Consider the following 27,992-nt stretch of genomic DNA (forward strand, 5'->3'; position numbering starts at 1 on the left):
TTCCAGGCTCTTTGCAGGGCTGGGGATCAGTAGAGAGGAGCATGTTAGATATTAAGAGAGGAGCAGGTCCTATCTCCCAGTACCCACCAAGGCAGAGCTCTGCAGTTCAAGCCCGCTACCTTGAGCGAAGCAAACTTGAGGCAAATTGACTGTGAAGTGGAAACATGCAAATTAAAGCAGGCTAAATCACGGGAGGATTAGGCTGTAGTGATTTAAGACAGCTTTATTTCAGTATGGAAACACTGACGTAGGATTTAACATACTTTAAAGTTCTGCTCGTTGTCTTTGTAGTTAAGACGGGTGGTCTGACACTCAGGCAAACGCAGAAATCAGTCTCTTTCTAGACCATGCTGCATATAAAAATAATTGTAATGATGGCATTTTGGTGCTGGTTTTTGGGTGGGCTGTTTTGGCTGATCAGCTGGGAGAGCAGAGGGGCTTTCGGAAGCTCGATGTCCTGTGGGGCACCAGAGCTTTGTGTGGCCTCCAGGCCTGGGCTTCTGGCACGTCAGGAGACGCGTGATCTGGGATTTGTCTGGCGGCTGCGAATATACACAAGCAGTCTCTCACAAAATGCCATTAGATCACCTCGCCTGGCTTTCCACTGCCTTTTAAGCTAAATGCCACCCAGAAACATTTAGGCCAGGACTTTGTGTTTTGCCAAAGATCGTCGTCTGGCAAGATAGAGTTGTGAAGCGAGAGGGGGAAGATCTGCCACTTCTCTCAGTGGTTATAGTGGTCCTTAATTATCTTGACAATTAGCTTGGCCTCGCTTAACTTCTCACAGCTGAAAGAAGAGCCTTTTAGTGCAGCCCTTGAGTCCACAAGCACCTGATATTTCCTTGTGCTTACATGTTGTAGCCCAGTGGTTCTGGATTTTTGGTGGACTCATCCAGCTGACATAACTTTACAGTGTTGTATTCCCTGCTGTCTTCTAGCCACCGTGGCCTCACTCTGCAGTTGTGCCAGTTCGTCAACACATGTCTTAGAAACCAGTTGCTGGAACTTTAAGTTTTTACCAGTGCTATTTAGAAGTAAAATTCACTTTACTCCCTCTATTTTTAGGATTTATGAGCACAAATTGCATTTTCAGAGGATGGTGCTCTAAAGAGAGCTAAGCGGTTCGTTTTCACACATGCTGTTGTGTTTTATGAGTATTTCAAACGGTCTGGCGTTCCTTGCAAGGATGACTTTTTTCTATAGTCTTTTGGGTATACATTTTATTCAATAAATTCTGTGCTCTATAAGAAAAATAAACAAACAAAAAAAAAACCCAACAAACCACATTATAGGTTGAGAATTTCATTAAATGCCTTAGCACATTAAGACAACTACACATTAAAGAGAAGTAACTTTATAAAATATTCATCCCTAATGAAAGAAGATGTTCCTGAATAATGTTTCCCATAACTTGACATGATTTAGAAACAAAAACTCTGGTGTTGGTAGCTTTAAACCAGAATGACACCACAAAGGCGAAAGGTACAATGACCCCAGAGCTAAGCGAGGTCTCATACAAGTTGCAGAGGTGCTGTTTGCCTCTTCAGCAGCATCAAGTGTCTTGCAAATTTGTGTTGCACAAAAGAAAAATTACAAGAAGTGATTGTGTGCAAATGGATTTCTAACATTTCTTTAAAATGTCAGTTAAGGATGGGCTCACAGACTTGAGGGATGAAGTTGTAAAACACATGCTGCTCGATTAAAGTACCCTAAAAATGAAATACTGTTTATGTAAGACGTGATTCGCTTGACGGAGAAGTGATTAATTGTGTGTTGCTATCAAACAATTTTATCCAAAGAAGGTTTTGGTTTTCATAGTGATTATCTGTTTAGCTTTGGATACCTTATTTGAAACAATTTTCCATATAGGAATGTTTGAAGTGAATGCAAGAACTGAATGTCCCATTTTTGTCATGTTTCAGTTTTTGTGGAGTGCTGTAAAAAGAGAAGAGAGGGTATGAAGACAGTCCTTCAGGAGCCACATCATCGTCATCCCTGTGGCCCTTCGTGCATTCCTGAGTCTTAATTTCCAAGACGTGTTGCTGCCCAAAGTGTTTACAGATAAAGATGCTGATTTTGAGAACTCACATAGAAGGCTGCTGCCTTCTCGGTTTCTTTAATCCAGAGGTGTGGATTTGGGTGCTGTCGTGACAGCATCACACCCTGGCAAGACACAACTCCAACCACTGGTGGTTTTGTTTAAAGAAGTAGGAGGAGTCATCCAGCTGTTACTCTACCGGTTTTGCTTACGTGCCCTTTTCCTCCTGCTTCTGGCTGGAACCTTCTGTGCTTGTACCCAGCTTTGCTCTTTCACCACCCTGGTTCCTCTGTTTTCAAATGGTTGCAAATGAGGAAGGGGGTGTTCATGCTAATCTTCCTCCAAAGTTTTTAGGTAAAAGGGGATGTGAAGGGAGACATCAGTGCAAGTTCTGCCTCATGGTCAACCTCGTCTTTGTCCTCCTCGAAGCCTCTTGTTGTCAGCTGAGAAGTGTTTCAGGGCTGTTGTTGGCTCCAAACAGTTTCGGTGTCTAGCATGAACGTGAGAGCTTCTGGAAGGAAACCTAATGCAAAAATGTGTGTCCCTTTGTAGCCTTATTTCTTGATAATAACAATGTTGTGTGTTTCAGGGAAGCAATAGGCAAATCATTTCTATACTTCTCTCTAGTTATTGCTAAACCAACTTTAACCTTCTTGAACTGGCTTTTAAAAGCCTTCCTCTTAGGCTTACCTCCTATAGTTGCTCCTCAGTTGCTTTCCTGGATGTCTTTTTAATCTTTTTCTTCCAGTTTTCTGAATACTTTTTGTCCATATTTCCCCTTCATAACCAAATGTCTTCTTTAGCCTCAGCCAACTGAATCTCTGAATCTTCTCCAGGTTCTTTCCAAAGTTCTTTTTTTTAAATGCTCCAAACAGTCAGGCATTGTTAATTTAGGTAAGGATACGTATAAGATCTCTATCCTTATATATATTGTAAGTCTCTGACCATCGGGCTTCTTACAGCATCCCATTTGTTTTTGTGGAAGAATCAGGCTACACTCAGCCCCCAGCCAAATAAATTTGTTGCTTGGAAGCCTTAGTAAACATATGTTTAATTTTTCCTTGTTTTTGCACGATAGTGTTTGGTAGCAGTGCTCCTTATTTCAGCGGGAGGACTGTCTTTGGGGAGGTGGAAATATCCATCTTGTGCTCCATCTTATAATTAAATGTGGATCCTAACTGTTGGTGTTGTTGTGGATCTGTTACCTTAAAACTCACGTGTTAAAACTCCTCCCTATGTCACTCTGGCTTTCCACATGTGTAGGAAGCGGTGCCTGATACTGATAAAAGAAAATGATGTTGTGGTCTTCACAGGCAGCGATATTTTCAGCAGAATGAGCGCCGAGTTTCTGTTCCGTGTTTAAAAGGCCGTGCTGATGTCAGGGGTTTGTGCATAAATGCCAAGAAAAAGCTTAGTTTGAGTGAGAATCATCACTGTGATGTTGGGAAACCTTATTGTGCGTGGAGTGTTGCTGGGATGGGGGATGCAGGGAAAATCTGCCGTCAGCCTTCAGGGTTTCAGTACTAGCTGGGAAATGCAGATTCTACCTGTGAGCCCACACTTGCACCGATGGGCTTCCTTAAGAAAAGACATTTGTAATTATTCTCAGTCTTTACCAGCCTGCTATGTCTAAAAATGTCCATTTCATCTGATGCAGCTTTAAAATAAGAAAAGGAAAAGTTTGAGGTTTTTTAAATAGAAATCTTATGTGCATGTCTCATACTGTGTGTGTGTTAAGGAACTGAAAGGCAGCACCTGCATGTTTTGCAGAAATGAGAAAGTGCTTTAGTGTAATTTCACTGTGCTGTCGGGGAATCTGAATATTTTGAGGTTATCTGAATTTTTCTTGTGTTTAATGTTCTCTTAAAATAGCTTTTTTTTTTCCTGTGCATCTTAATCTCTTTGAATGGATAACAAGTAACGTCCTGGGTCCTCATGCAGCCGAGGTACCTGAGTATATGTGTTATTTGAAAGCAAAAGCCCTGAGAGAGGGGGCTACAGAAAGCTGCTCCTCATCTTAGAACTGAGTCTCCATTTCTAATAAACTGCTGAAAATACCGCAGCCTTTGAGCAATCCGTGAGGTTTTTTGAGAGCTGCCTAACACTTTCCTATTACAGTTTGCTATTTAGCTGCTGGGTTTGCTGCTTTTACTTTTGTATTTTCATGATGGAGGAGATTGCGTTGTGTCTTTTGGGACACTTTGTACAGCTGGGAGTCCCTTGACTTGGGGCAGAAATGAGTTGATTAGCCTGTTATTGATAACCATCCATATATTTGCTGTTGAAAATGACGAGACTATGGTTTTTCAGTATAACTGTGGGATGGGTGATTGCTAAGAATATTGTTTCACCTTCTCTTTTGATTTTGGAGAGTTACCATAGCATGGCTTAATTACTCAATAAATTGGCGCGTTAGATCTCGAGCTGTTTGTTAAAGCTCCTGTTCTCGTGGAGCCACTGAGCCCAGGCCCTGCTGGCTGTGCAGTTTTCCTCGGTGATGCCCAGACCTGCCTGCAGCAACGTCCGTGCTGCCGCTTTCTCTCCCTTTAACAATAACCATTCCCTTCCCTCGCCTGGCGAGCCGGTGGGACACAGCAGGGGCTGGCCGCGGGTGCTGCGCGTGGTTTTGGTAGAGGACCAGCCTTCCTTCCCAGCAGCAGATAGGTGGCTTTGATCTCTCAGCTCCTCTCGATGTCTTTAGGAAGCTGACGGCGTTTCCTCGCAGCCATAACTGCTTTTATCACACGACTCCTTTTGGAACGGCCTGGCCGTTCACCAGCTGGCACCATCTCTACTTGCAAGCGAACCTTCGCTTTGGTTCTCATCACATCATTTTGCCCACTCTGCCCCAGGATCTCCTCCGTCTACGTGAATGGCACCACTGTGATTTGACAGGAGTTATAATGGGAAAACAATTCCTCCTTGATGCATCGGAGCGAGGAGGAGATGTGATGCCTTCACTGTTTAACCCTTGGCATTCCTGCTCCGTCGCTGGTTCATTTATTCTTGCCGATATAGAGGTCACTGCTTTGCCGGGCTCCCGAGAGAACAACCTAAGAACGTGCAGGCATTTGTGGAACCCCGGGTTTGCGGTGTATCCCCCAAACTCACCCATTCATATCTTGCTGGGTAGATTTTTCTTTTCCTCATGGGGAGTTTTTCATGTGATGAGACTTGCAGGCTCCTGCTCCATCTCCTCTATGTTTAATTCACTTTTCTAAACTATTACTTTCCCTTGAAGGAAGTTCATGGCGAGATTAGAGAGAAGCATATGAGAAATCCGTGTGGGTTTGTCTCTTCAAAAGTATATCAGATCTTCCTTCAACCTGCCCTTTTGTCTTGGGTGTCTGGTAAGGTGAGGAGTTTCTTGTACCAACAGCAAGACAGATGGATCAAAGAGGTTCAATTACTGTGTAATGCTTGAAACAAGGAGGCAGGGGAAATTATGTTCCCAGGAATGCCTTTTAAGAAGGGATATGTATTTTTTGGTTTTGTTTCCTGGTTTTTGTTGTTATTTATTTAGGTGCTTTTGCCTGTGGAAACTCAGGTGGATTTTGGTTAGCTACCCCCCCAGCATGCAAGGAAAGCCCGAGGAAAACATGAAAGGAGAGGCTTGCTGCAGCTGTACGAAGTCTAAAGTGCAAAATAGTCCAAGCTGGCTCTTGATTCCATTATCTTTAATTGCAGTAAAAGCACAGGCATCATCCAAGATGCTCATTTGTTAAAAAGTCTTTGATTAAAACAACAAGACAGAGCAGGATAATGATTGAAAAGGAGGCGGTGAAACCAGAGTGTCTCCCTTTGGAACTCCGAATCCTTCACAGGCTCATCAGCCGGAGACATCTGTGCAATCAAGGTTTTATTCCTGGCCTTCTCACAGGTGCTGTGACATGAACTCTTCCCATTCCTGTTGAGGACTTACAATATATTTTGTGTGTTTGGCAGCGCCCTGTTTTATCTGAGAAGTGTTTGGCTTCCCTGCCATAATGCTGAAGGTGCTCAGGAGATGGGGCTGGTGCTCCAGCCCCTGGTCCAAAGTGTTGAAGTCTTTTCTAGTACTTCAGATGGGACCATCAGAAATGCAGCTGGATTTTAAGATCCAGATATTTAGCCATGAAAGTTTATATTTTTCCAAACACTGTACTGCTCTGAGGCAGGAAAACACTATAAAATGTTACTTTCTGTGTATTGGTGATGGAGTTTAGTGATTTTTCTTTTTATTCAAGTAAAGAGACATTTTTTTTAATGTTTTAAATCTAAGATGGAGAAAGTGGGGTAAGTGGGCTGCTCTTCAAGTTTTGGTATTCTAATAGTCCTGAGTAAAATTTGTGTGTAGGACTCTGAATAAATGCTAATGAGATCTTCTCGGGGAAGATATTAGAATCAAAAAAGCTGGTTACAGAAATCCAGAATCACCGCACCCTTATTATGTCTTCAGGTCTCAGTAGTAATCAGCAGAAACTTTCTCTGCAATGAATGAGTGAGTGGCATTTAAAGCTCCATCTGTTGCCTACGGTGCGATGTGTTTCAATGGGTGATGGGATGATTAATTTTCGCTCCCATTCATGCCGCATGAAATATCCTTGTAGCGGGGAATGGCTCCAGCCCTGGCTGAACTGCAGCATGTGCAGTGCTTGGAGGAAACCTCAGCTGCTGTTTAGTCGTAGTTTGCGCACCGAGAAAGGATCCGAGCTGTGTTTGCATTCAGCCATGCAGCTCTGTAGCAGGCTATGCAAGCATATTGGCAAATGCCCCACCATCCCAGCTCTGCACAGTCCTTTATTTTGCCCTGGTGCAGTACAGATTCACGGAGGCGATTGGCAGGGCTGGGCTGTGCCTTCATCCTGATGGATGATGCTCAGATGCTGCAGAGGATGTTGGTGTCCTGGCTGCTGCCACATCACCACCTCCCACTCCCACCACCTTGTCTTGGACAAGTTTTGGTGCTTCCCTAGTACAGCCTGGCAAAATCTTTTCAAGAGAATAGGCTGAATATAGATGGTAATGAGGTTTTTTTTCCCCTTTTACCTGTTAATTTCTGTTTCTATTTGGGGCATCCAGCATGCTGTAGGAGAAAACCAACCAAATCTCAGGCGCTCTAAGGGTGCTGTATCTGCCTCTGCTTCATACAGCTTTACACATAAACCACACTTCTTTTATGTTGGCGCTGCAGTCAGATACTGCAGTAGCTCTTTTCTATTAATAGCTCTGATCTCACCGTCTCGTAGTGTTTTGGTGAGTTTTGACATTTTCGGAAGTGGAAGCCTTTGCTGGAAAAAAGTGCCACGGCTGGCGGAGGGGACGCGGGCAGGAGGGGGCTTAATTCGTAATAACCTAGTGCCACTGAAATAACACAAGCCTCCCTTCCAGAGTAAACCACCGCAAACACTCCCTCAGCTGCACCTGGAGTGAGCCATCTCTCCTTTGCCTCCTTTCCAGGCTGATTTCAAGCAAAGTGAAGGCGATGGGTTTTAGAAACAGCATTTCGTGGCTTTGAAGCCTGCCTGTGCCATACTCCCGATGCACCAAAGTTACCTCTGCCAGCGACAACCTGGTATTTGAAGGTGTCGCAAAATAGAGGAAATCCTCTACAAATCAAAAGGTGTTGCCAGAAAGTGGGGGCAGCCCCTAAGAAATAGAGTTGGTGGAATGCTTTTTGCCTTTGCCCAGGGCTGAAAGCAGCTGAAAATAATGCTTAGGGGGGGCGGTCCATGCACACGCTTGCTCAGTGTCCTGTTAATCATAGAATCATTTCGGTTGGAAGAGATCCTCAAAATCGAGTCGTGACGGGATGGTGCTGGTTCCACGGGGCAGGATGTGTTTGTTCCCCCACTTGGGGATGCTGAGTGTATTTTGCTTTTGTATTTATTTTGTTGTGCGTGCTCAAAGGCCGACGTGCCGCTATTGGCAGAATCTGTCCGGAGGGCAACGCCTGCACGCCGGTAATTAGAAAGCGAACTCATTAGTTAGAAAAGCACTGTAGGAGCTGAAATGCTCTTTTATTGGGGTTTTGCGCACTCTGGCTGTGTCACAGACACGTGGTGGTACGTCTGTCCCTTCTATGCTATTTGGGCTGGTGGGGGGTGCTGCTTCTCTTCCTACAGCCTTGACCAAATGCTCATGCCCAGCGTTATGCAGCAGATTTGAGGAGGTGGGTGCGATTTCTCCCTTCAAGCCGAAGAGAGTTGCTGAAGAAAGAGGAAGAAGCCGTGCAAATTCAGTGGGAATTTGCTCCGTTTCTCGGGGAAAACACTGCGTGCACTTTCCGTTTGAAGGTGACATTCTATTGAAAATGTGAGGGAGGCAGCTTTCTCTGGAATATTTTAAAAGTTCAGCTTAAGTAAAGGTTATGTTGAAACAAGATTTGAATTTAAACCTTTGCTTCAAACATCCCATGTCAGTCTCATACTGAAATTTTGGTTTAATGTACATTTCAGTGTGTTTTCAGGACTGAGTCCTCTGTATTTTAGTCCTTTAAGGACTAAAATGAAAATGCTGCATCAGAGAAGAGGAAGAAAAATACAGCTATTACTGTTAGTTTTATTTAAATAAGGTAATATTTAAGTAGCATCACCTTCCCCTAATCCCATCTAAAATGCTCAGTACTTGTAGAGAAGTTATTTGCCATTCTGGAGCATGGAAAAAACTCAACGTATGACTGATCCGATAATGTGTTTCTCTGCAGCCTTTATGTGAAATGATTTTAATGTCAAACTTTTTTTTGTAGGAAACGCACCCTTGCTTTCAGGTTTGCACTCATAAGTTTATTTACAGCAAGTGTGTTTAACAACTTAAATGTATTTAAGATGACTTCTCAGTGGTGTTACGGGCAGACTGCGAGATGTCGAGTTTACAGTCTCAACCACGAGGCCGCTCTGCGCTGGCAATCGATGGGGATTAGAATGCTTTAGGTCTTAATTAAGGTACAACACGCAGGCAGTGTTTGATGCGTTGCCTTGAGGGCAAAAACCAGCAGAGTGTTTCTAACTTGGTATAAAAATAATGGTAACGTGACTGTGGAAAAAAAATCCCTACATGCCTAGGTTTAAAAAAAAAAAAGATATATATATATATTTATATATAAATTTCCTCCTGTTTCTCCTTCTGTTCCTACAGGGAAGGAAACTGCAGGCAGAACATGAGATAGTTTATTATTCATAATCGCGATCTTGTCTTCTAATTCATGGGTTTGGCATTTCTCATTAAAACTCTGAATATAGTCTTTGTGCTTTTGCTAACGTCATGAATCTGATTGTATTAATATGTTCTCAAGGCAGAACCTATAAAAGCAATTTTCTAGTCTACCATAAAATATTCATAAGAATACAGGCTTTTTTGTGTTGGTGATGTGTTCATTAAGCAGAAAAGGTTTTATTGTTTTCGGAAGGGCTTGGTAGGTCAGAACCACTCGCCGCTTCTGTCGAGAACTCATGGCATTTGAAATAGAGAGGGTTTTTTTTGAGACTGAAATAGTAAAAGTCGGGGATGACGCAGCCTCTGCCGAGACTCTGAATGGGGATTGTGGTCGCGGTCTCTGCAGCTGGCGCCCTGCATTGGGCGTTTTGGGGGGGACGAGTCCTTTTGGGTGGGAAATGGGATGTTTGTCAAGTGTTCTCGGGACCGTTATCCAACACGGTGCGCATTAAGGCTCTTATTAGGGAGTAGAGCAGGAGTCGTGTATCACAAGACACAAGCACAAGTAGTAGCGATCGCAGATACCGGTGTAAACCTTCTGGCCGAAATTGGATTTATTTTAACATGCTGGAAGCTTTTGCATTCTACTTTTAGGAAGCGCAGTGACTGGATCATAAAGGTGGATATAGGAAAACACACACGGATTTCGAAGCAAATTGTGCTTAGCCTAAATAGCGTTGACAAATTTGGCGAGCTGTATCGAAGATAAACAGATTGACGTGAAGACTGGGAGTGAGTGACTGCTGCCTCTGTGTTAGTAACGCTGACCTTTAGTCCACGTGTATAAAAGATGGGAGATGTTATTTCCAGGTGCTCAGAAATCTTTGGCTGGACATAAAAATAGTCAATGCATTTAAAAGGCTTGTGATTCACGGAGCCTGCCGCGCTGCTTGGTTTACTGACTCATTGGGTTTGATCCTCTAGGATTAACTGTTTCAAGCTCTCCTGGAGCCTTGGGGGACTATAAAGTTGCATTAAATCGTACTTAAGATTATCTTTGGGGAGTTTTGGAGCTCTGGGCTATTTCTCCATAAATTTAGGAGGAGGAAGTAATAGGAGAGCTCATGTCCACTTGCCTGGACTTCATTTCCATGTGGATCCTGTGTGTTGCTGATGATCAGGTGTGTCTGCGTCTATACGTTGGTTTGATTCAGTGGGGTAAGACCGAGCGAGTCATACAGTTCTGTTTTGGCTTCTTTTAAAGGTGGATCTAATCCACATTGGAAAGCTGCTGCCCCTGGTAAAATGGTGCAACAGCCTGTGGAGCTCCCCTGGATTTGCCACCTGATAAAACTGCTGCTATTCCAGGAATAATCACTGTTCATCTTTTGTAATATACAGTAATTACATTAGTAATACTAAGGGTATAATATCCACATGCAGATGACTGCATTGGATTTTTGATAGCCATGGTGCATCACATTCTCGAAGGGGGATTGTTTCGGGGAGTTTCTTTTAGATTTTGACCATATAGCTACAAACATCTACATTGCATTAGCACTATTATTATTATTATTATTATTATTATTATTATTATTGTTCCTCTCCCCAGTTTCTTTAAAGATCCAACATAGTATCGGGATTTTTGCTGACGTGGAAAATTGACTCTTGTAAATTTGCTCTTGTAAATTACTCTTTACCTTTTCTAGGACACATGACAGTTTTCCACAGTCATTGGGACACACGGGTCGCACTCCTTGCTCCATCCACTGCACTGTTGGGGCGGATACTGTATAGATATAGGGCTGTTATGGGATTGCCTGAGCTTAAGCAATGCCAGAGGAATCCAAACCTTTCTGAAACACTGAAACCCTGGCAAAGCTGGATCTAATTTAAAGCATCGCATCTGAGATGAGAAGTTTCTGAAGCGGTAGTCCGTGAAACGAGATATCCTCCGCAGGGCTGGCCTCGAGCTGTCAGCTCCTGCTCGCGTGCGGGGAAAAGGGATGAAGGGTTTTATTTCTGTGCGAGCAGTTGCCATAGAGTTGCTCAGTGGGCAGGAATGGGAAGGGGTGACCACGGGACTGGCCACGCAGGAGAGCATCGGCCGTTCCTGAGGAGAGTTTGGGAAGAGGCAGAGATGAGTTTGAATGGTTATCTATAGGTGACAGCCTATAGAGCGAGGAATCCTGGCTCTCGTCCTATGTGGGAGAGGGGGGAGCAGGGAAAAGGCCACAGGAAGGAAAACAATAGGGAAGCGGAGGAAAGAGCTTGTGGGTTGAAAAAGAGCAATACTTCCAGTGATGTGACCTTTCACAGAAAATGTTTCCATCCTCCCCGGCACAAGCTCTCTTTCTTGCATCCTTATTTTCAAATAAAAGCAATGATGTATATATATATATATTGTTTTGTTTTGTTTTACTGCGCTTTCTACTTCCTACACTACGCTATAGTTCTCTGCTAAACTGTATGTCTCTGCTTTTGAAGAAGTGATGATGTTCTCTCTGAAATTGATCTTGTGCAGACTGGGCGAAATTTCTACATTCATCTCATGGTATGTGATTCTTGGGTTGGTTTGTTTGTTCGTTTTCTCCCTAAACCCCGCAATTTTACTCAACAGCCCCATTTCCAAGGAGCTGCTGTCTAGGATGGAGTTCCCTTTCCCGTGGTCCCTGTCCCCGCATTGTGACCTTGTCCTTGGCAATGCATTTTGGTTTAGATGAGGCCACCTTAGAAAACACTGAGATTTTTCTAAGTTACTCCACTTTTTATTTCTTTTTTTGCTGCGCCTTTGTGCTTCATTAGGCTTCAGATTTTACCAGCATCAACTTCTTATGCATCAGTTACTGGCAAAAATAAATAAATGGATAGCATTTGGGGAAAACCCTATTAAAACTCTTTCTCTGGGATTGATGATACTAATGTCTTGATGGAGTTGGTAGCGTTACACGTGGCTTTTTGCCAGGGATCGCTGTGGCAGGGGCTTGTGTGACCAGGGCTGTGTGCCACGTTCAGCACAGGGTCCTCATTTATTGCTACCACTTTACAGTTAATTTCAGGTGACCTCTGAGGACAGGCTGCTTGGAAGAACACAGCTGTGCTTCTGTCTCGCATCCTTGAGGAGGTGGCTGAAATCAGACCTGTGGTTTAATGATCACGCTTGAAGTGAAATCCGAGTTGAATTTTGTGTAAGATGAAAGTTTCTCTTCAAGTCGTGTTTCCACGGGCAACGTGACAGGTGGCGAAAGCTAGCGGGCTGTCTTAGTTGAACTTTTCCTTAAGCCTTTTGCAGTTCCTAAATATTTTCTATGCTTTTTCCTTTTGAATTGGAGTTTGTTTCAGCAGCTAGCTCATTTGCAGACGGTGAGAAATTAGCTTTTGTGTAGTAAAACTTCCTTTACTCTTCCTTGGGAAGGTTGTCTGTCCTGCTGGGACTGGCCTTGTGGTGGCTTGTACCAATAGTTTTGTAGCAGGGGAGCATCCCTACCCCCTCAGACCTTGTAGCCTCGTGGACTCCCCAGCAAACCCAGGTCACCCTTTGACTTGGGACACGTGTCCTTGCAAACGTGTGACTGATCCAGCCTCGGTGATGCTGCTGCTGATCCCTCCCAACCTCGCACAAACACACTTTAAATGTTGGAAAACACTGCTTACAATTAACACCCCAACCAAGGAAAACAAACTAACAAACAGCTTTATTTTCCAACTTTGTTGAAGCTGGGTTTCTGAAGGTTTGGCCTCTTATTTTACAGATGATGTTCATTGAAAGGTATCAGAAGAGTTATTGACTGGTTGCCTTGGAGAGTGAGGCGTTAAACGTGGCAAACATAGAGAGTACATGTGAAACGCAGACCTGTCGTTCAGGTGGAATTTAGACATTTTTGGTCATTCGTGGGGTGGCAGTATTTTTTTTAGCAGAAACAAGCCGAGTTCAGTTATTGCAAAGGTATTTTTTTGTAGATGTCTCTTGCTGCCCTTTATTATGACAAACCCGCTGTCTTCAGGGAGATGTTTTTTGTGTAAGCAAAGAATTGATCTTTACTACACAGATAATCAAGGTGATAGCTTTCCTTTATTTCTTCTCTTAACATACATCTCTTGCAGTGAAGCTGAGTTATGTGTCCTCTAGGTACACATTACTGTTCTCTGCCTTACTCTTGGCTGTGCTTAGGGTTTGTCGCACTTGGAGTCCGAATGACAGAGGCAAGTCTTGGCATGGTCACCATTAGGGCACTTGTTCCCTATCACTGCAGTGTCCCCGTGACACCTGCGAGACGCATTCGCACCTTTCTGGTGGTTGTAAGGAGTAATTCTGGTCTGTTATCAAAGCACTTAACAATTTTTCGTAGATACTTTGCTACCCATTTGCTTGTGGCTAAGCTCCTTCTAAAGTATACAGCACACAGTGTTTCTCTCCATAAGTTTTTTAAAGTGGGAGCCTCGTGTTCCTGTCCATAGGAGTCTGGCAGTTGATCCATCGTAATTCAAGATTGATCCTTTCTGTGAAGTCTTAGATTAGTCTTTATCCTTCTCATTTCAAGTGATGCTAGAAGAGAGGGATGGAGGCTTATGTTTTGAATACCCAGATGTGGAATGGGTATCAAGAAGGGTCATGCGCAATGTATCCAAGCCTTTGCTTTTAGAAAACACGTATTTGTAGAAGGTGGTAGTTCAAAGAAAACTGCTTGAACTCTGAATTCCTGTAGTGCATTTTACAGTTAATAAATGCTGTGAGTTTTAAGGTGCTGTTCCTGATCCAGTTCGTGCATCATCAGGTCTTTGCTGGCGGACACTATATAAAAACTAGATCCCTGTGTGGATGAGGTACACGTTAATCTCTACTGTTGTGTTTTCACCTTGCAGTTGATGTGACCACAGCACTGCCCTTGCAAGTTGCGCCGACTTCAGTCCCGATGGACCTGCGCTTGGACCACCAGTTTCCCATGCCCGTGACGGAGCCGACGCTGCGGGAGCAGCAGCTGCAACAGGAGCTCCTGGCGCTGAAGCAGAAGCAGCAGATCCAGAGACAGATCCTCATCGCCGAGTTCCAGCGGCAGCACGAGCAGCTTTCCCGGCAGCACGAGGCCCAGCTGCATGAGCACATCAAAGTAAGTGATGCGCTGGGTGGCGCGCGAAAGCGTCCTCTGGCCAGGGGCAGATCACAGAGTCACAGAATGTCAGGGACTGGAAGGTGCCTCAACAGCTCATGCAGTCCAGTCCAGTCCCCCCGCCGGAGGTTACACAGGAAGGTGTCCAGGCGGGTTTGAATGCCTCCAGAGTAGGAAACTCTACAACCTCCCTGGGCAGCCTGTTCCAGGCTCTGGCACCCTCACTGAGAAGAAGTTTCTTCTCATATTTAAGTGGAACCTTTTGTGTTCCAATTTGAACCCATTACCCCTTGTCCTATCATTGATTGTCACCGAGAAGAGCCTGGCTCCATCCTCCTGGCACTCACCCTTTATATATTTGTAAACATTAATAAGGTCACCCCTCAGTCTCCTCTGCTTCAGGCTCCAGAGCCCCAGGTCCCTCAGCCTTTCCTCACACGGGAGATGCTCCACTCCCTTAATCATCTTTGTTGCCCTGCGCTGGACTCTCTCCAGCAGTTCCCTGTCCTGCTGGAACTGAGAGGCCACAACTGGACACAATATTCCAGGTGTGGTCTCACCAGGGCAGAGCAGAGGGACAGGAGAACCTCTCTGACCTACTGACCACCCCCTTCTAACCCACCCCAGGTACCATTTGCCTTCCTGGCCACAAGGGCCCAGTGCTGGCTCATGGTCATCCTGCTGTCCTCCAGGACCCACAGGTCCCTTTCCCCTACACTGCTCTCTAATAGGTCATTCCCCATCTTATACTGGAACCTGGGGTTGTTTCTACACAGATGCAAGACTCTACACTTCCCCCTTGTTATATTTCATTATATTTTTCCCCAGATGTGCCAAGTAGTTTATTTTGAGGGTGGAGATATGGTGCTGGATGTGGTAACCCCTGCTTAGAGAGTGATCTTTTGTAAAGGGATGCAAGCACCAAAATTAAAAGGGGAATAACATGGAGGGGAGGAAGCCAGGTAAGCTGGTGTCACATTAATCCTCATCCACCCATCTGTGTATATTGAGAAGTCCCGTGCCCCACTGCCAACTGGTGGCTTGTAAGACCTATATCTGGATTTGGAAAACTTACCTAGCCTAATTTCAGTAGAATTTAACCCAACAGGAGGGCTTTTAGGCCACCTTTTTCTAATATCACATATTTGGGAGTCAGATGGCATTTAAACTGCTCGCTTGGATGTATGTTGGCAGCATAAGATACCAACCAAACCTTGGGACCTTGTTGTCTCTGCATGAATAGGGAACGCAGATGCAGCGAGTGCAGGTAGGTCGGCACATGGTGAGGTTTTTCAGAATCGCACGGTGTAACTTGAGCACCGACCCAGCGCTTTGTTGCACGGGGAGGAGCGGAAACGTACCGCACGGTATAAGTAGGAGGTATAGTTTAGAAGATGGCTGTTGCATAGTGAAAACGTTAGACATTATATAAATATTTCACGGTGATAGACTATTGCTATGGTAACATAAGCCTTCAGAATTGCTAATATGCTCTCTTTTCAAAGGGGGATTAGCGCTGCACATGGTAAATAGCGTTAATGTAATATTAAAAAGCAACCTCAATTCAACCTTATATAACTTTCATTTTAATACAAAATACATGTCAGAGTGGGGAAGATGGGATTAAAAGTTAATGGTGTATTATTTACAGACTTTTCAAAACAGAGATATGAGCCTGGGTTTGTAAGAACAGGTGCTGTTTTTAGACTGACAGCATCTGTGTCCCTAGTGGGTCCTCTCCTGTGCTCTCATCAGGACAAAGGTGTGGGGAGGTGTATCTGTGCAAATACATTTATACATACACTCATATGTAAGCATAATAAGTGCATATATGTATATATGTAGTTATGTATTTATAAACATGTTTCTATATGTAATGAAGTTCTTCCTCTAATGTATAAGCTTGGCTAGGTGAAAAAATAGGGATTATATAATCCTATATGAAAAAGGATGAACTGCAAGATGATCTCCCATAGTAGTAAGTGTGTCATTGTGCCCGGAATTGCTTTAGAAGTAAAACAGCATATTATTGAAGTAAACCCCATGATATCTCTCAAAATAAATCCAAATCCGTACGCTAATGTGTCATTATGATGCACTTTTTTGGTGGGGGGAACATACTACTTAAGTTTGTGGTCACAAGTCAGCCCACATTTAGGTGGTTGTTATATTAAACCAACTTTCAGAAACCGGCAGCTGTGTTAAGTGCAGTGACTGTAGGTGCAGGGAAGCTATTGTTTGGTCCAGATAACTAAAATTTATAGCTTTTATGGACTTTGAGCTGTTCAGCTGCTTTATGGCTCCTGAAAAAAGCAGGGGGGGATATTAAGGCAAATAAAAGAAGTTGCATCCTGTGTAAGTGAAGCATTAGGGTTTGAACTGTGAAATTTGGAATAGAGTAGTCCCTAAGTGGAGATGCAGAGCATTTATTGAATGAATTCAGGCGTTTTCTTAAAGACGGGCTACTCGGAGTGCATAGTACACGTCCCACGTGCACATTTAGACTGAGCCATGTGGTAAATTCTTCAGCTAAAGGTGTTTCATTGCCTGAGTTTACATTATGGTAACAAAGGTGTCACGATTCCATCACTTTTAGAAGCTTTTATTCTCAAGATTCTTCCTCAGGTAAAGTCTCACTTAGGGTGAGAAAAGGCTTGAGAACTTAAACCTACCTAGATTTTTGTTGATTAAGTTTATATGTGATGAGTAGAGTGAGCTTGCGGTGCAACTTACTGCCACGCCAGGTTGGGTTCTTGGGCACCTTCAGTGTCTTCCCTGACACCAGGTTTTTTTTAATTCAGAAAGCAAACTTTTAGCAGCTATTGCAAGGTGATTGTACGTCTCGCAAACTTAGTTCCTTTCCAAAAATTTGGAGCTGCTGCAGTTTGGTTAGAATTTCCTGCATCAGCGCAGCCTCAAAATGTAATGAAACAAACCGAAAATTAAAACTGCAGACATCAAAGCTCTAAACTTACTCTGATGTCAAACAAAATGGGAGTTCTTTGACTTTCTCCCTGGCACTGGTTACCTTGAAGGTGATCAGGGCCTTCGTTAATCATAATATTAAATACTACAATTGCTTTGTAGGCTATTACTGCCAAGCAGGAAGAATTTCTGCATCTTACTGTGTCTTGAATATCTAGTACTATCTAGAATAAATCAGTTTGGCTTTTTTCATTACTGCCTGGCATCCACCATTTTAATCAACAAGTGCAAAGCATTTATTTGTTTGTGTACCAGAGCAGCAATTTCTGCGCTTTAGCCAGTCTTATACCTTTTGCTTATAATTCCTGGATTGTAAGCATATTTTGGGATATAGCAGACCAACATCTTCATATAGTTACATATGCAGAGCAAACATTGCATTGAATCCCTCTTTGTCAAGACATTCAAGTTTAAGTACCTTTGCATTCTTACACTTATGGATGTTGAATAGTTTTGTCGACAGGAGTTCAGTGGTTGAGCATCTGCTGATAAAAGTATTTTTGAGGCATTTCTTAAGCAGCTCTTCTGTATTTTGGGCAGACGTATGTATAGCAGCATTGCTAAGTTAAAACAAACAGCATTTTGAAGATTTTAAAGAGCTTACTCATTTTATATGTTAAATCCTTAGCCTGGTACAAGAGGAATCAGGTTTTGTTTGTTTTCTTTCTTTTATTACTGTGGTGTCAGTGTGAACAGAGGAACTGTTCTGACTCAATGTGAATTAAGGGGGGGAATATCTCTCCCTCCCACTCCCCAAACAAAGCACTTCTATAAGAAATTTCCAAAGTTCTTCTTAAGTAAATGAAATTTGGCTTGAAAAATGCTGGCACATCATTCTTGTTTTTCTGTTCAAGTAGATAACTCTTTCCTATTGAAATCTGAAGTTTGGGCATTTTCCAGAACTTGGTTTTATTCCAGCAGCCCAGTTTTAATCATCTGATCTAGTGCGAGAAGAGAAGACGATGGGATGGTCGCGATGCTTCTGCCTGCATGTGCAATTCCTTCACTTGTGTCCCCCATGAACAGTCCTTGCTTTCACAGATATTGTATTTTGGAAGAAATGTCCTCCACATGAAGGTGGCAAATTCCAGAAGATTGTGCAATGTGGAGAACCAAACTACGAGTGAAATAGTATTTGTGGAAGTCTAGTGCACTCGGAGCTCGGTGCATGGCGGGAGCGGTATCGTCGCACGCGGGGAGTAATGAGAAAACCCTGACATGTTTAGGGAAAATAAGCCAAACCTTATGAAGACTTCACACCATATGGAAATAGAGAAAACTGTCTTTCACAACTACAGCGCAGCTTTGCAGATTGCCGAGGCTTGACATCCGAAAGCGGCACGGGAAAGGGAGCGGAGCTGGTTGGAGGCAGAGGTGGTGGCTCCTCTCTCCTGTAGCCTCTTACCTTCGGCGAGATGGATTTTCCACTCAGACGTGCTTCACGAGATGCGCGACGATATTTATAGCCTTCAAATCTGCCTTTCTAAACAAAAACAAGGATGGAATAAGGAGTCTGGCACCTGGGCTGTTGTGGTGAGATGGTAGAAAGCCTCTCCACCAGGTCCCTTTGCTTGACCTTTGATTGCGAAGGAATCAGCAGCGAATATTTTCCTTTGTGAGTCACTCATTCCCAGCCAAGATCAGCTGGAAGTTACCAAAAGCTTTTCCGTATGCCTTTTGGTCAAAGGCCGGAGCGAGATGATTGAGGAGAGGCAGGATCCGTGCTTTGGCAGGACCTGGTGGGTAATGTGGTTTAATCTCTTCCGTCCCCGTGCTGCCTGAGCTTGGAGGAGGACTCTTCCCAGCTCTGGCTGTTTTATAGCTAAAGCCAGAAACTTATTCAGCATGCTGACGCACGTCAGCGTTAGCACATTACAGCAGGCACCAGGACAGTCCTGATGGCCATGGGAGAGCAGCCGAGTCTCATATCTCCTTGTGAACCCAAAATCCTAACCTGGAGGCATGCAAAAGTGTTAGTTCTGTCGTGCAATGCTATTCCTGGTTTTCCAGTCATTTGAGAAAAGGGTATTTGTGTGCATCAGTAGCAGAGGGAGTGCCAGGCTGTGCATGTAGCATATCCAAGGTGGTCGGAGAACTCACGGATTTGCACATAAGCAGCAAAGGGAGCTTTGTAACCATGTTCACTGAGGAGTGATTCTGGATATTTTTGTTTTTATCCACACAGTGATTTCCTATGTTAACAGTATGCTACGCTGCCTAATGGCTTTATGCCAATAAATAAAAATACGTGGAAAGTTTTCTGATATTGGCTATATATATATATATAGTAACGTTCAGATAAAGCCTGAAGAGATGGTTTTGTTAGTTTTTGGTGGTTTCAAATGATGTTTTAGTCACCACCGTAGCTTCTGAGCCCTGATGACGAGGTGGTCACACATCCAGGCTGGTAGCCACTCATTTGGAGATATGGGGTAAGACTCTGGCCATTCCTTATTTTAGTTTTGGAGGACAGAAATCTTTTGGGGAATCTCTGGACAGATTTTGCAATGCTGTAAAGACAAAGTAATTTTTTTCCTAAAGATATCTACATTTAAGGCATGTCATGTTGATGGCTGTAGTAGGAAACCGCTCTTTGCTTTCATTTGGAGCCACCTGCCCTTGGAGCGGCAGGTTTGCCACCAACACTCACTGGGCACAAATGATATTGTCCTTCAGTGCAGCCCCTGATAGTGCCGTAGAGCTTCTTTTTGGTGGTGTCAGTTCCTACATAACAGGAAAAAATGTGCTTATTTCAAATCTGCTGATGGGGTTGGTGTCATCTGCTTCTCCATCGCATCTATGCTGGCTGACACCTTCCCCACGCCCCTGGGCTGGGGACACTGGAGGTGACACCTTGGTTCCTGCAAACCATCCCCTTCCCCCTGTGTCCTGCTCCCCGCGTTGGACTCTGGAAGGACAGACTTCCATTTTACACCCCTGCGGGGATGGAGGGGACTCCCTCTGCTCAGATTTGTGCCTTCATTCCTCATAGCTGGCATCATTTTCAAGACAAACTTAAAAAGCCCGGAGATACCAGGCGTCCTCCTCTGTCTGTATTCTGACATGATAGGATTATTCATCTTAGAAAACTGCAGCTGGGTACAGCCGGTGGTAAAAAAACAGACGGCACATTTTGTGCCTTTTTACTACTTGAATGCATTGTACTGTGCTCTCTTGCTATTTCTAGACGGCTTCCTGTTCTTTTTTGGTGACCTTACTTCGTTTTTCTGGTACACAGAGCAGACTCCCAAGACCTAGACCTGGATCATGCAAAACTTGACTTGTGATGGAAGTAACCCTGGGGAAAGCTTTTGCAAGATCAGAGCATTTGCTCTCTTTGAAGGGTGGGGGGTGACTTTCCTTATGCTCAAAGCCAAGATCTTTTCCAAGAAGGATGAGGACAAAGCTGCACACAGAGGGCTGGGTATGTCAACAAATTCCTATAGCGGCTTGGACACCTGTAAGCCTCATCTCTCGGTTGAACATGCAGCAGGCTGGGTTAGTTTGGGCATCTTCCCACTGAGCGTTGGTGGTTTCTGGACTGAAATTGGATTACTCAGCCAGGAAAGTTGTCTGCACTGGGCCTTATGTTAAAACTGATAAAAGGAGCATGTTTCCTCTTGGCTTCTGATGAGATAGACCACAGTTTGTTGTATGGAGGGGGCAGAATGAGAATTCCAGATTTTTCCGGCTTTGAGATGCATAAACCAGCGTTTGAGATGCAAAAACCTCAGTCAAAAGTGAAGTCATGGATCTGCTGATGACAGCCAGCCTTGTCCTCCTTGCCCCACTACTCAGGCTCTTTGCATTGGGGTTCCCAGCAGAATAAGGAGATTTTCTGACCCATCAGCAGTGGGACATGAAATGCCTGTTGCCCCCTGAGCTCGACTGCTCCACGTGGCTTTGGTGAAACCAAGGAAGAGATGTTCACCCACTTCATTTTCTTGTTACTTTAATCTCCTGAAGTTGGACTTAAATTTGGCTGGGTATTCTGAAGGCTGAATGTCTGATTTAAGTGACAGAGTTCACTGGTGGAAGCACATGCTCGCTTTTTCTGTAGAGTCCAAACAGCTTTTGAAGTGGCTAAATTTGTGTTCTGCCATCCTTTATAGCATGAGTTTGTCTTCCAGCAAAATGTGCGTGGTGCACAGTGAGGTATATGTATATACATATATTTTAAAGCTAGAAGCTTGTCTCTATTCAATTTGGAATTTGAAAATAAACAGCAGGAGAAGGAATGTTTTGCATTTCACACCCCTAAGTTTTCAACTCCAACTTTATCTTATTTTTGAACTAGACAAAATAGAATGGAAATAGTCAAAGAAAACATGTAGAGAATCAGGGCAGGAGTAAAGAAGTATCCAGGTGAATCCTGCTGTTACGCCAGGAATATTCACCCATTAATATACACCCTCGCTAATAAATTAACATTCATAAACTTGTAATTCCTGTTGCTGCCTGTGGTCTCTTAACAAACTTTAGCTTTTGAATGGGAGAATGAAGTTGCATTTAATTATTCTGCCAAGGACTGAAGTCTGATCACTTATGGTATGATAACATGTAATTTAGCATTAAACATCCAAGGCTTATTTTACTTGGCAGTTTATATGGTTCGTTGATGCACAGAGATCCCCTATTGCCATCCGTGGTCGGATGGATGTTCCCTGCTCATGGTGCAAGGTGAATGGATCTGTCTTCCCCTTCAATAATAACCGTGTAAACCACAGCAGAAGCGAGTGCTTTCTCCACCTTTCAAGGGGAAAATGGTAGAAGAAACTGAAGATGCTGGATACTACAGATGAAGCTCACTGTGTTCTATAAAGGCTCTCAGATACTCTGCTTCTGGAGAAAGGGTAAAAACTAGACTGGAGTGGCAGCCAGGGAAGAAAAGGCACATACAAACGCATCCCAGCCCTATACCTTTGTAGATATTCAGGGCTTAGAGGGCCAAAGCTGCTGTGCAAACTTTCAGTCTTTTGAGAGAGGTGAGAAGAAATGGGATGGTAAGGAAACTGCGATACAAAATTATATATCCATATATAAGCTGCCAAACTAATAATGTTGGGATCTTTTCACCTAGAGCTGGCGATGAGGGAATGTAACCATCATTCCCTTTCTTGGAGACATTTGAGCCTCATAAACTTGAACACCAGACGTTCTCAGCAGGACATGTCTAAGCAAGGTCAGTCTCTTGCCCAGGAAGCTGTCGGCTGGGAAGGATCATTTCCCTGCGTAGCAAAGAGGTGTTGGCACGGGAGCTTCTGGCTCTCGTGTCCCGGTATAACTGATTAATTCAGACTAGCCTCCGGTGCTCCAGGAGATATCTGAAACACACCGCGATGGAGCCAAGAGAGCGAGTCCTGAAACTAGAGCCACAGCCTGAGACTTCAGTAAACAGGATGGGGAGAACATGAAACAGAGTCCGGCCAAAGGAATGGCCAGCTTTGAGATTGCTCTGAAATAACCCAATACAACAGTTATCCCAGAAATCTGTTGACGTCTGTGCTTTGCTTCCACCCCTAGCTAATGACTTTTCCAGGGGTGATTTGATGTGTACATGTTTTGGCAAGTTCTTTCGTGATCATCACTTGTGATTTTCCTTTATTTTCACATAAACTGAGCTCCGGATCCTTGTAAATACCTGATTTAACCCACTAAAACTGCAGAATTTTGCCAAAGACAGTGGCAGATATTTGCCTTAAAAACACTCTTTGCACCAGAACCCCAGCCTTGTTGTCTGCAAGATGAGAGGAGAATTACACAAAACTTCTGAAAGCATTTACTGTGTCATACCTTAACTTGACCTTTACCATTGTTCCCTTGTTCAGAAAGTGCTGAGAAGATCCGCTTTGAGTTGGTTTTGTGGGGTTTTTTTTAGTATTGTCTAGCATTACATTGTCACTTTTGAAGTTTGTACCTTTTAATCTGTTTCTTAACCCTTGTGCTGGAAGTAGGAATTGCCTGCAAACACGAAGAGCAGCACAAGTGCTCAGGCTGATGTCCCACCATGCTGGAGCACCTTCTGTAGATGATCTTGGGTGTAGATTGAGATACAAGTTAGGAGCTGGACACTACATTAAGCTGCCTTGGATCCCAGGAAATGTTCATTGGAAATATGTATGTCGAATATTGTTCACCCAGACTTGCATGCGTGATTATCTACATGAGTAAGGGTGAGCTGTCTGGGTAGAGATAGTTTTACGCTGCCTTCCACTAATTGCAGTGAGCTATTCAAAATATGTATGATAAAAACGTAGGAGCCATAGTCAAAGCTTCAAAACTTCTCCTGCTTTTCAGATTTTAATCAGTTTTACTGCAGCGTGTGAAGTAAATGGCTAAAGCACCTTTAAAGTGATGGTTGTAGGGCAAGGAAGCAGCAGAGGAGCGTGAGCAGAGAGCAGTGCCTGGCTTCAGAGGAAGAATTAAGGCAGTGTCTGCAAGGAAGAGCCTGTGTTCTGGCTACTCATTTAGCAAATTTAGAATGGGTTGTGGAAGTCTTAATGCAACATGAGTCCATGAGGTATGTCCTCCTCTCTGGTCAATGGGATCTTTGCTGTCAGCACCACACGCTTCCCGGGAGGGCACCAGCTGCTGGGCTGAGCCTGCTGGAGGATTTCGGAGCGCTGCCTTTCTACTTCTGATGTATTGTAGCAACTAAAGGAAACCATTTTAGCTCCACTTTGCTTAAAAAGAGGTCTATTTGTGCAGTGGAAGTTGACAGTGCGCTCAGTGATGGGGTGTCAGTCTCTGTTCCACATTGACCTGCTCGAGAGCTGAAGACAGTTGAGGAATGTGATGGCAAAATCCACTGTACCACCGAGTCCTCGTGGCTAGCTGACCGTTGATAAATACCTGGAAATGCTCTACATTCTCCTTATTGCATGTATTAATATTAATATATGCTAAAGGGCACCAGCAACACTTAACTACAGGTACAGTTGAACATTTGTGCAGTTTTCGTAAATAGTGGAAGCAGTGACATTAAACATATGCAAGAATCCCCATAGTTACAAATATTTCCAAATATTTATTTTGGCAAGAGCACCTAATTCAGATGTTCCTAGCGGCACTCCCTCATACAGTGTGCTTTGCTGTCACACGGCATGCACCTCAAATTGATAGTTGAATTAGTCGGAATGCAAGGGATTTCCCTTGGCACATCCCTTTGTACTTCTCAAATATTTAAATTTCGTTACATTTGGGGGAAAAAAATACACCGCTTCAGCTACTTGTAGTCAACACACGGGCATTGCGGAGTCAGCGTTGATTCATTTCCCAGCAAGGGAGAGCTAATGTATTATGTGGTACGTGAACACGGTCTCGCTCGATAATTAATAATCCTTATCAGAGCCGCCTAAGCGTCTCTTGGTATGCTGTGAATTGCCGTTCAAGAGACGCTTATGAATTCCTAACTCCGGCATTTTCCAAAAGTGGGAGATTGCATCCCACTCAAATGCGGCACTGAAACCTTTTGCTTTTAGACATCAGTAGGTTTTTGGTGGTGGTTGGTTGGTTTGTTTGTTTGTTTTCCTACAGAGATAGTCAAGGGTTTTACCTTGGCCAAAGTCGTTCAGTGTGTGGCATGGGAAGGGGTAAGACCACATTGCAGTTGACCACGCACGGGTCTGAATGCTCCTTACCTGTTAAAATTTGCCTCAGTTGCTTCAACTGAAGCAGAAACTTATATTTTCTGAAGTTTCAGTTTATTTTGTGTATGGGACAGCTGTTTTCCTGCTTCTCCTGATAGTCGATGGTGGATTCTCTTGCTGCTGATGGGTCTCTTTTCACAAAGCATCGGCAGAAAAAGCCATTTTAAAATAAGAAAATTAAATTGTAACCCCCTCAAAATATAAAATTAGGGCACAGCGTAGCATCGAGCAAGCTTCGAAGCTTGTGGTTTTCAAGCTAAGAAGGGCCTTTTGTTACTTATCTTCCCTCTGGCTCTGATACAACAAGGTGGGTACCAGTAGCAGCAAGGACGAGCAATGAAGCCTCACGTTGGCTCAGCACCCCAAATTCTTGAAACCTGGGTGTGCAGCGGGACGGCCTGAGCTGGGAAAGGCACCACTTGCCGCTGCCTTTTGCTGAGCCTGCGCTGTATATTTTCTGCCTGTGCGGTTTGTTTTCAGCCCTAAGCATGGAGAAATATTCCTGCTGTAAGGAGACATCGCGGTTCAGACAGAGCAGTCGGATGGGTTTTCTTCAGTCATTGTCTGAAGCTACGGCAGATACTGACAAAGTAATTTATTATCGCTTTTCATGGGTGCGATTGGAGAGGTTGCTTCGTTATTTATTTTTATTTTTTCGACTTTGAAAAGATTCGAAAACTATATTAAGAGTAGGCTTTGTGGAAACGGGGGTCAAAATCAGCAGAAACAATACATCTCTAATGAAACTTCTATAAGCCATCCAGATACAAATTGGTCTTTTCATTTACATTTCACTACAGATGTCAATGAAAGCACAGTTCCTTCTAAAACATCCTAATGTATGTAAACCATTGCAGGAAGCGTAGCATGCAAACTTAGGAGACTGCAGATGGAGAGAAAAGGCTCCTGATTTCATAAAAATAACAAAACCTGTTTTAACATATTGTGCATTAAATATTGTTCATTTGCATACTTTCTATGGCTAGGTTATAAAAGCCCACCATGTGGTGGACTTGTTGGAAGTCTGAAAAGATACTCTTTCTCCAAATGGAGATGTGTTAGTGGAAGCTGCTGCTTAATTATAAACCAAAAATAACTAGTTTTCTGCAGGGTTTTTAGATTTGATTTTATAGGTTTTTAGAGTCTGGATTTTTGTTGTTGTTGTTTACATAAAATTCAATAGGATTAGGAAGGGAAACATAGGTGCGATTACCGCAAATTCTACTAACTGGGTTTTGGTGTTTTACAACAATCTGCCTGCTTGGAACAGGCAGCAGCAGGGACTCCTCCATCGAGAATTTCCAGCAGATAGCCAGGCAGATTGTAAAGTACCTCTTAGATTATTTCTTTTGCATCTTTATATAGAATGGTATAATTTTATGTGTATAGTCTATAATGTATCCATGGCTGAAGCGCTGGATAGTACAAATGTACAGTACCACAAACTAAAATAAGAGATTGCTGTCAAAAGCATAAATAGGAAAACGTGCAAAAGGAGAAGGAAAGACGGGTGTATGTGGGGCGGGCATCTTGCACACAGACACACTGCCCAAGTTTGGAGAAGGATGGAGTGAGACGCGTTCTGGGAAGGAGCAGGTTCCCTGTTTCCAGGAGCCCTGATCCCCTTCCACAGGCGGGATTTGTGACCCCGTAGCCGTGGGTGGTATCTGAGCACAGCCACCTATTAAGCCCAGTCTCAGAGAAGCCTCATCTATCACCAGGAGCGGTAAGGGGTTTGGAGGTTAACATTGCCAGCTTAAAAAAATCAATCTGCTGGTTTATACGCTGCCAACGTAAAGAGTGCGGCGTAAGGCGATGGGGGCGGCGGGGAGCCAGCGTGCTCCTGCCTTCAGGGGGTTTACAAGGGTAATCGGAGCAGCCCGAGTAGGTGGCTTCAGCACATATCTCACTGGAGAGGGTGCGGATAAAATGGGGAGGTGGTAAATCTTAGTTTGAGCTTTTTTTTTAAAGACAAAGTGATTTTCAACAGAACTGAAGGGAGAAGCCCTGTGCCAGGACAAGCGCCTTTTTGCAAGCCTTATGGAGATCCACACACACGTAGCCAAGCTGCTGAAACTTGTCATTTGTCATCCGCGTTTCCGCAGCCCAGCTTGTTTCTGGCCAGCTGTCAGGACATGAGGTGTTCTCTGAGCACCATAGGATATGGCAGGTCGAACCCCCTCTGCAATCCCTGTGAGAATCACCCCTGGACCCAAAAAGGGTGTTCTGGGCTGAGGAGACCCACGCCAAATATCCCAGGAGGTCCATGCACATCTTCCAGGTACCAGGATTTGGAGACCCAAGGCGGGACTTGCACAGTGGATGGGGGCAGGAGCCTTTAGTGCTTCAAGTCTTGAACATCCCACTTGATGGAAGCTTTGCAAATCCTGACCTTATTTAGGCAGCCTCTCAGTTCTTCCTGTGAACATGTGCAAGTTGAGAGGTCCAGGGTACATCCTTCTTTGAGAGATAATTGGAATTTTTTTTTTATAATGCATCAATTCTTCTATAATTAGGCTCAGAAATGGGTGATGATCATGCCTACAGGAAAGCCAGTGCTTTTGCATTTAGCTTAAGGTGTGATATTTGCACAGCAGACAGGAAGTGACCAGCGTTTGATGAAGTTAAAAAGATATAGTTGTCCAAGTCCATGGGAACTCTACTATCTAGACAGAGCAAGAGAAGGACTTTTGGAGAAACCAGAGTGCAAAGTCATATAATTAAAGGCTTATGCAAAAAAGCATAGGCGCAAGGGAACTGAACTGGTCTTGCAAAACCCATGTTGATGATTGTGTATATTACTGCGAGTGCCTGGCTTGATGAGCTCAATGATATCCTTTCAGCACAGGATTTGTACAAGATAAACGTATGAGTATTCATAATTAAGGTGTCCTACTGGGGTTGTACTTAAAACAGACGATGGAGGGAAAATCAAGGTCCAGCTGGAAAAGCGGTTTGCACTGCCTGGGCACGGGATCTGGGCACCAAGCTCCGGCCGAGCGGCGGTGGCAGCAGATGGCTCGTGGAGCAGAAGTGGGGACCCAGCAGCACCGGTTCCTCCAAAGTGCTTGGGGAAGC

The 27,992-nt window shown here is 43.9% G+C and overlaps 1 protein-coding gene across 1 annotated transcript in view; it reads left to right on the top strand.

The window, feature by feature from the left end:
* HDAC4 (histone deacetylase 4) overlaps positions 1–27,992 on the top strand; it is a 227,995-nt gene that overhangs the window by 103,889 nt on the left and 96,114 nt on the right. Inside the window, 1 exon segment of the mRNA XM_080347184.1 lies at positions 14,036–14,280. Coding sequence (XP_080203310.1) covers positions 14,036–14,280 — 245 coding nt within the window.

This window comes from Nesoenas mayeri (genome assembly GCF_963082525.1).
Source record: "Nesoenas mayeri genome assembly, chromosome: 6".
In the NCBI taxonomy this organism is placed as follows: Eukaryota; Metazoa; Chordata; class Aves; order Columbiformes; family Columbidae; genus Nesoenas; species Nesoenas mayeri.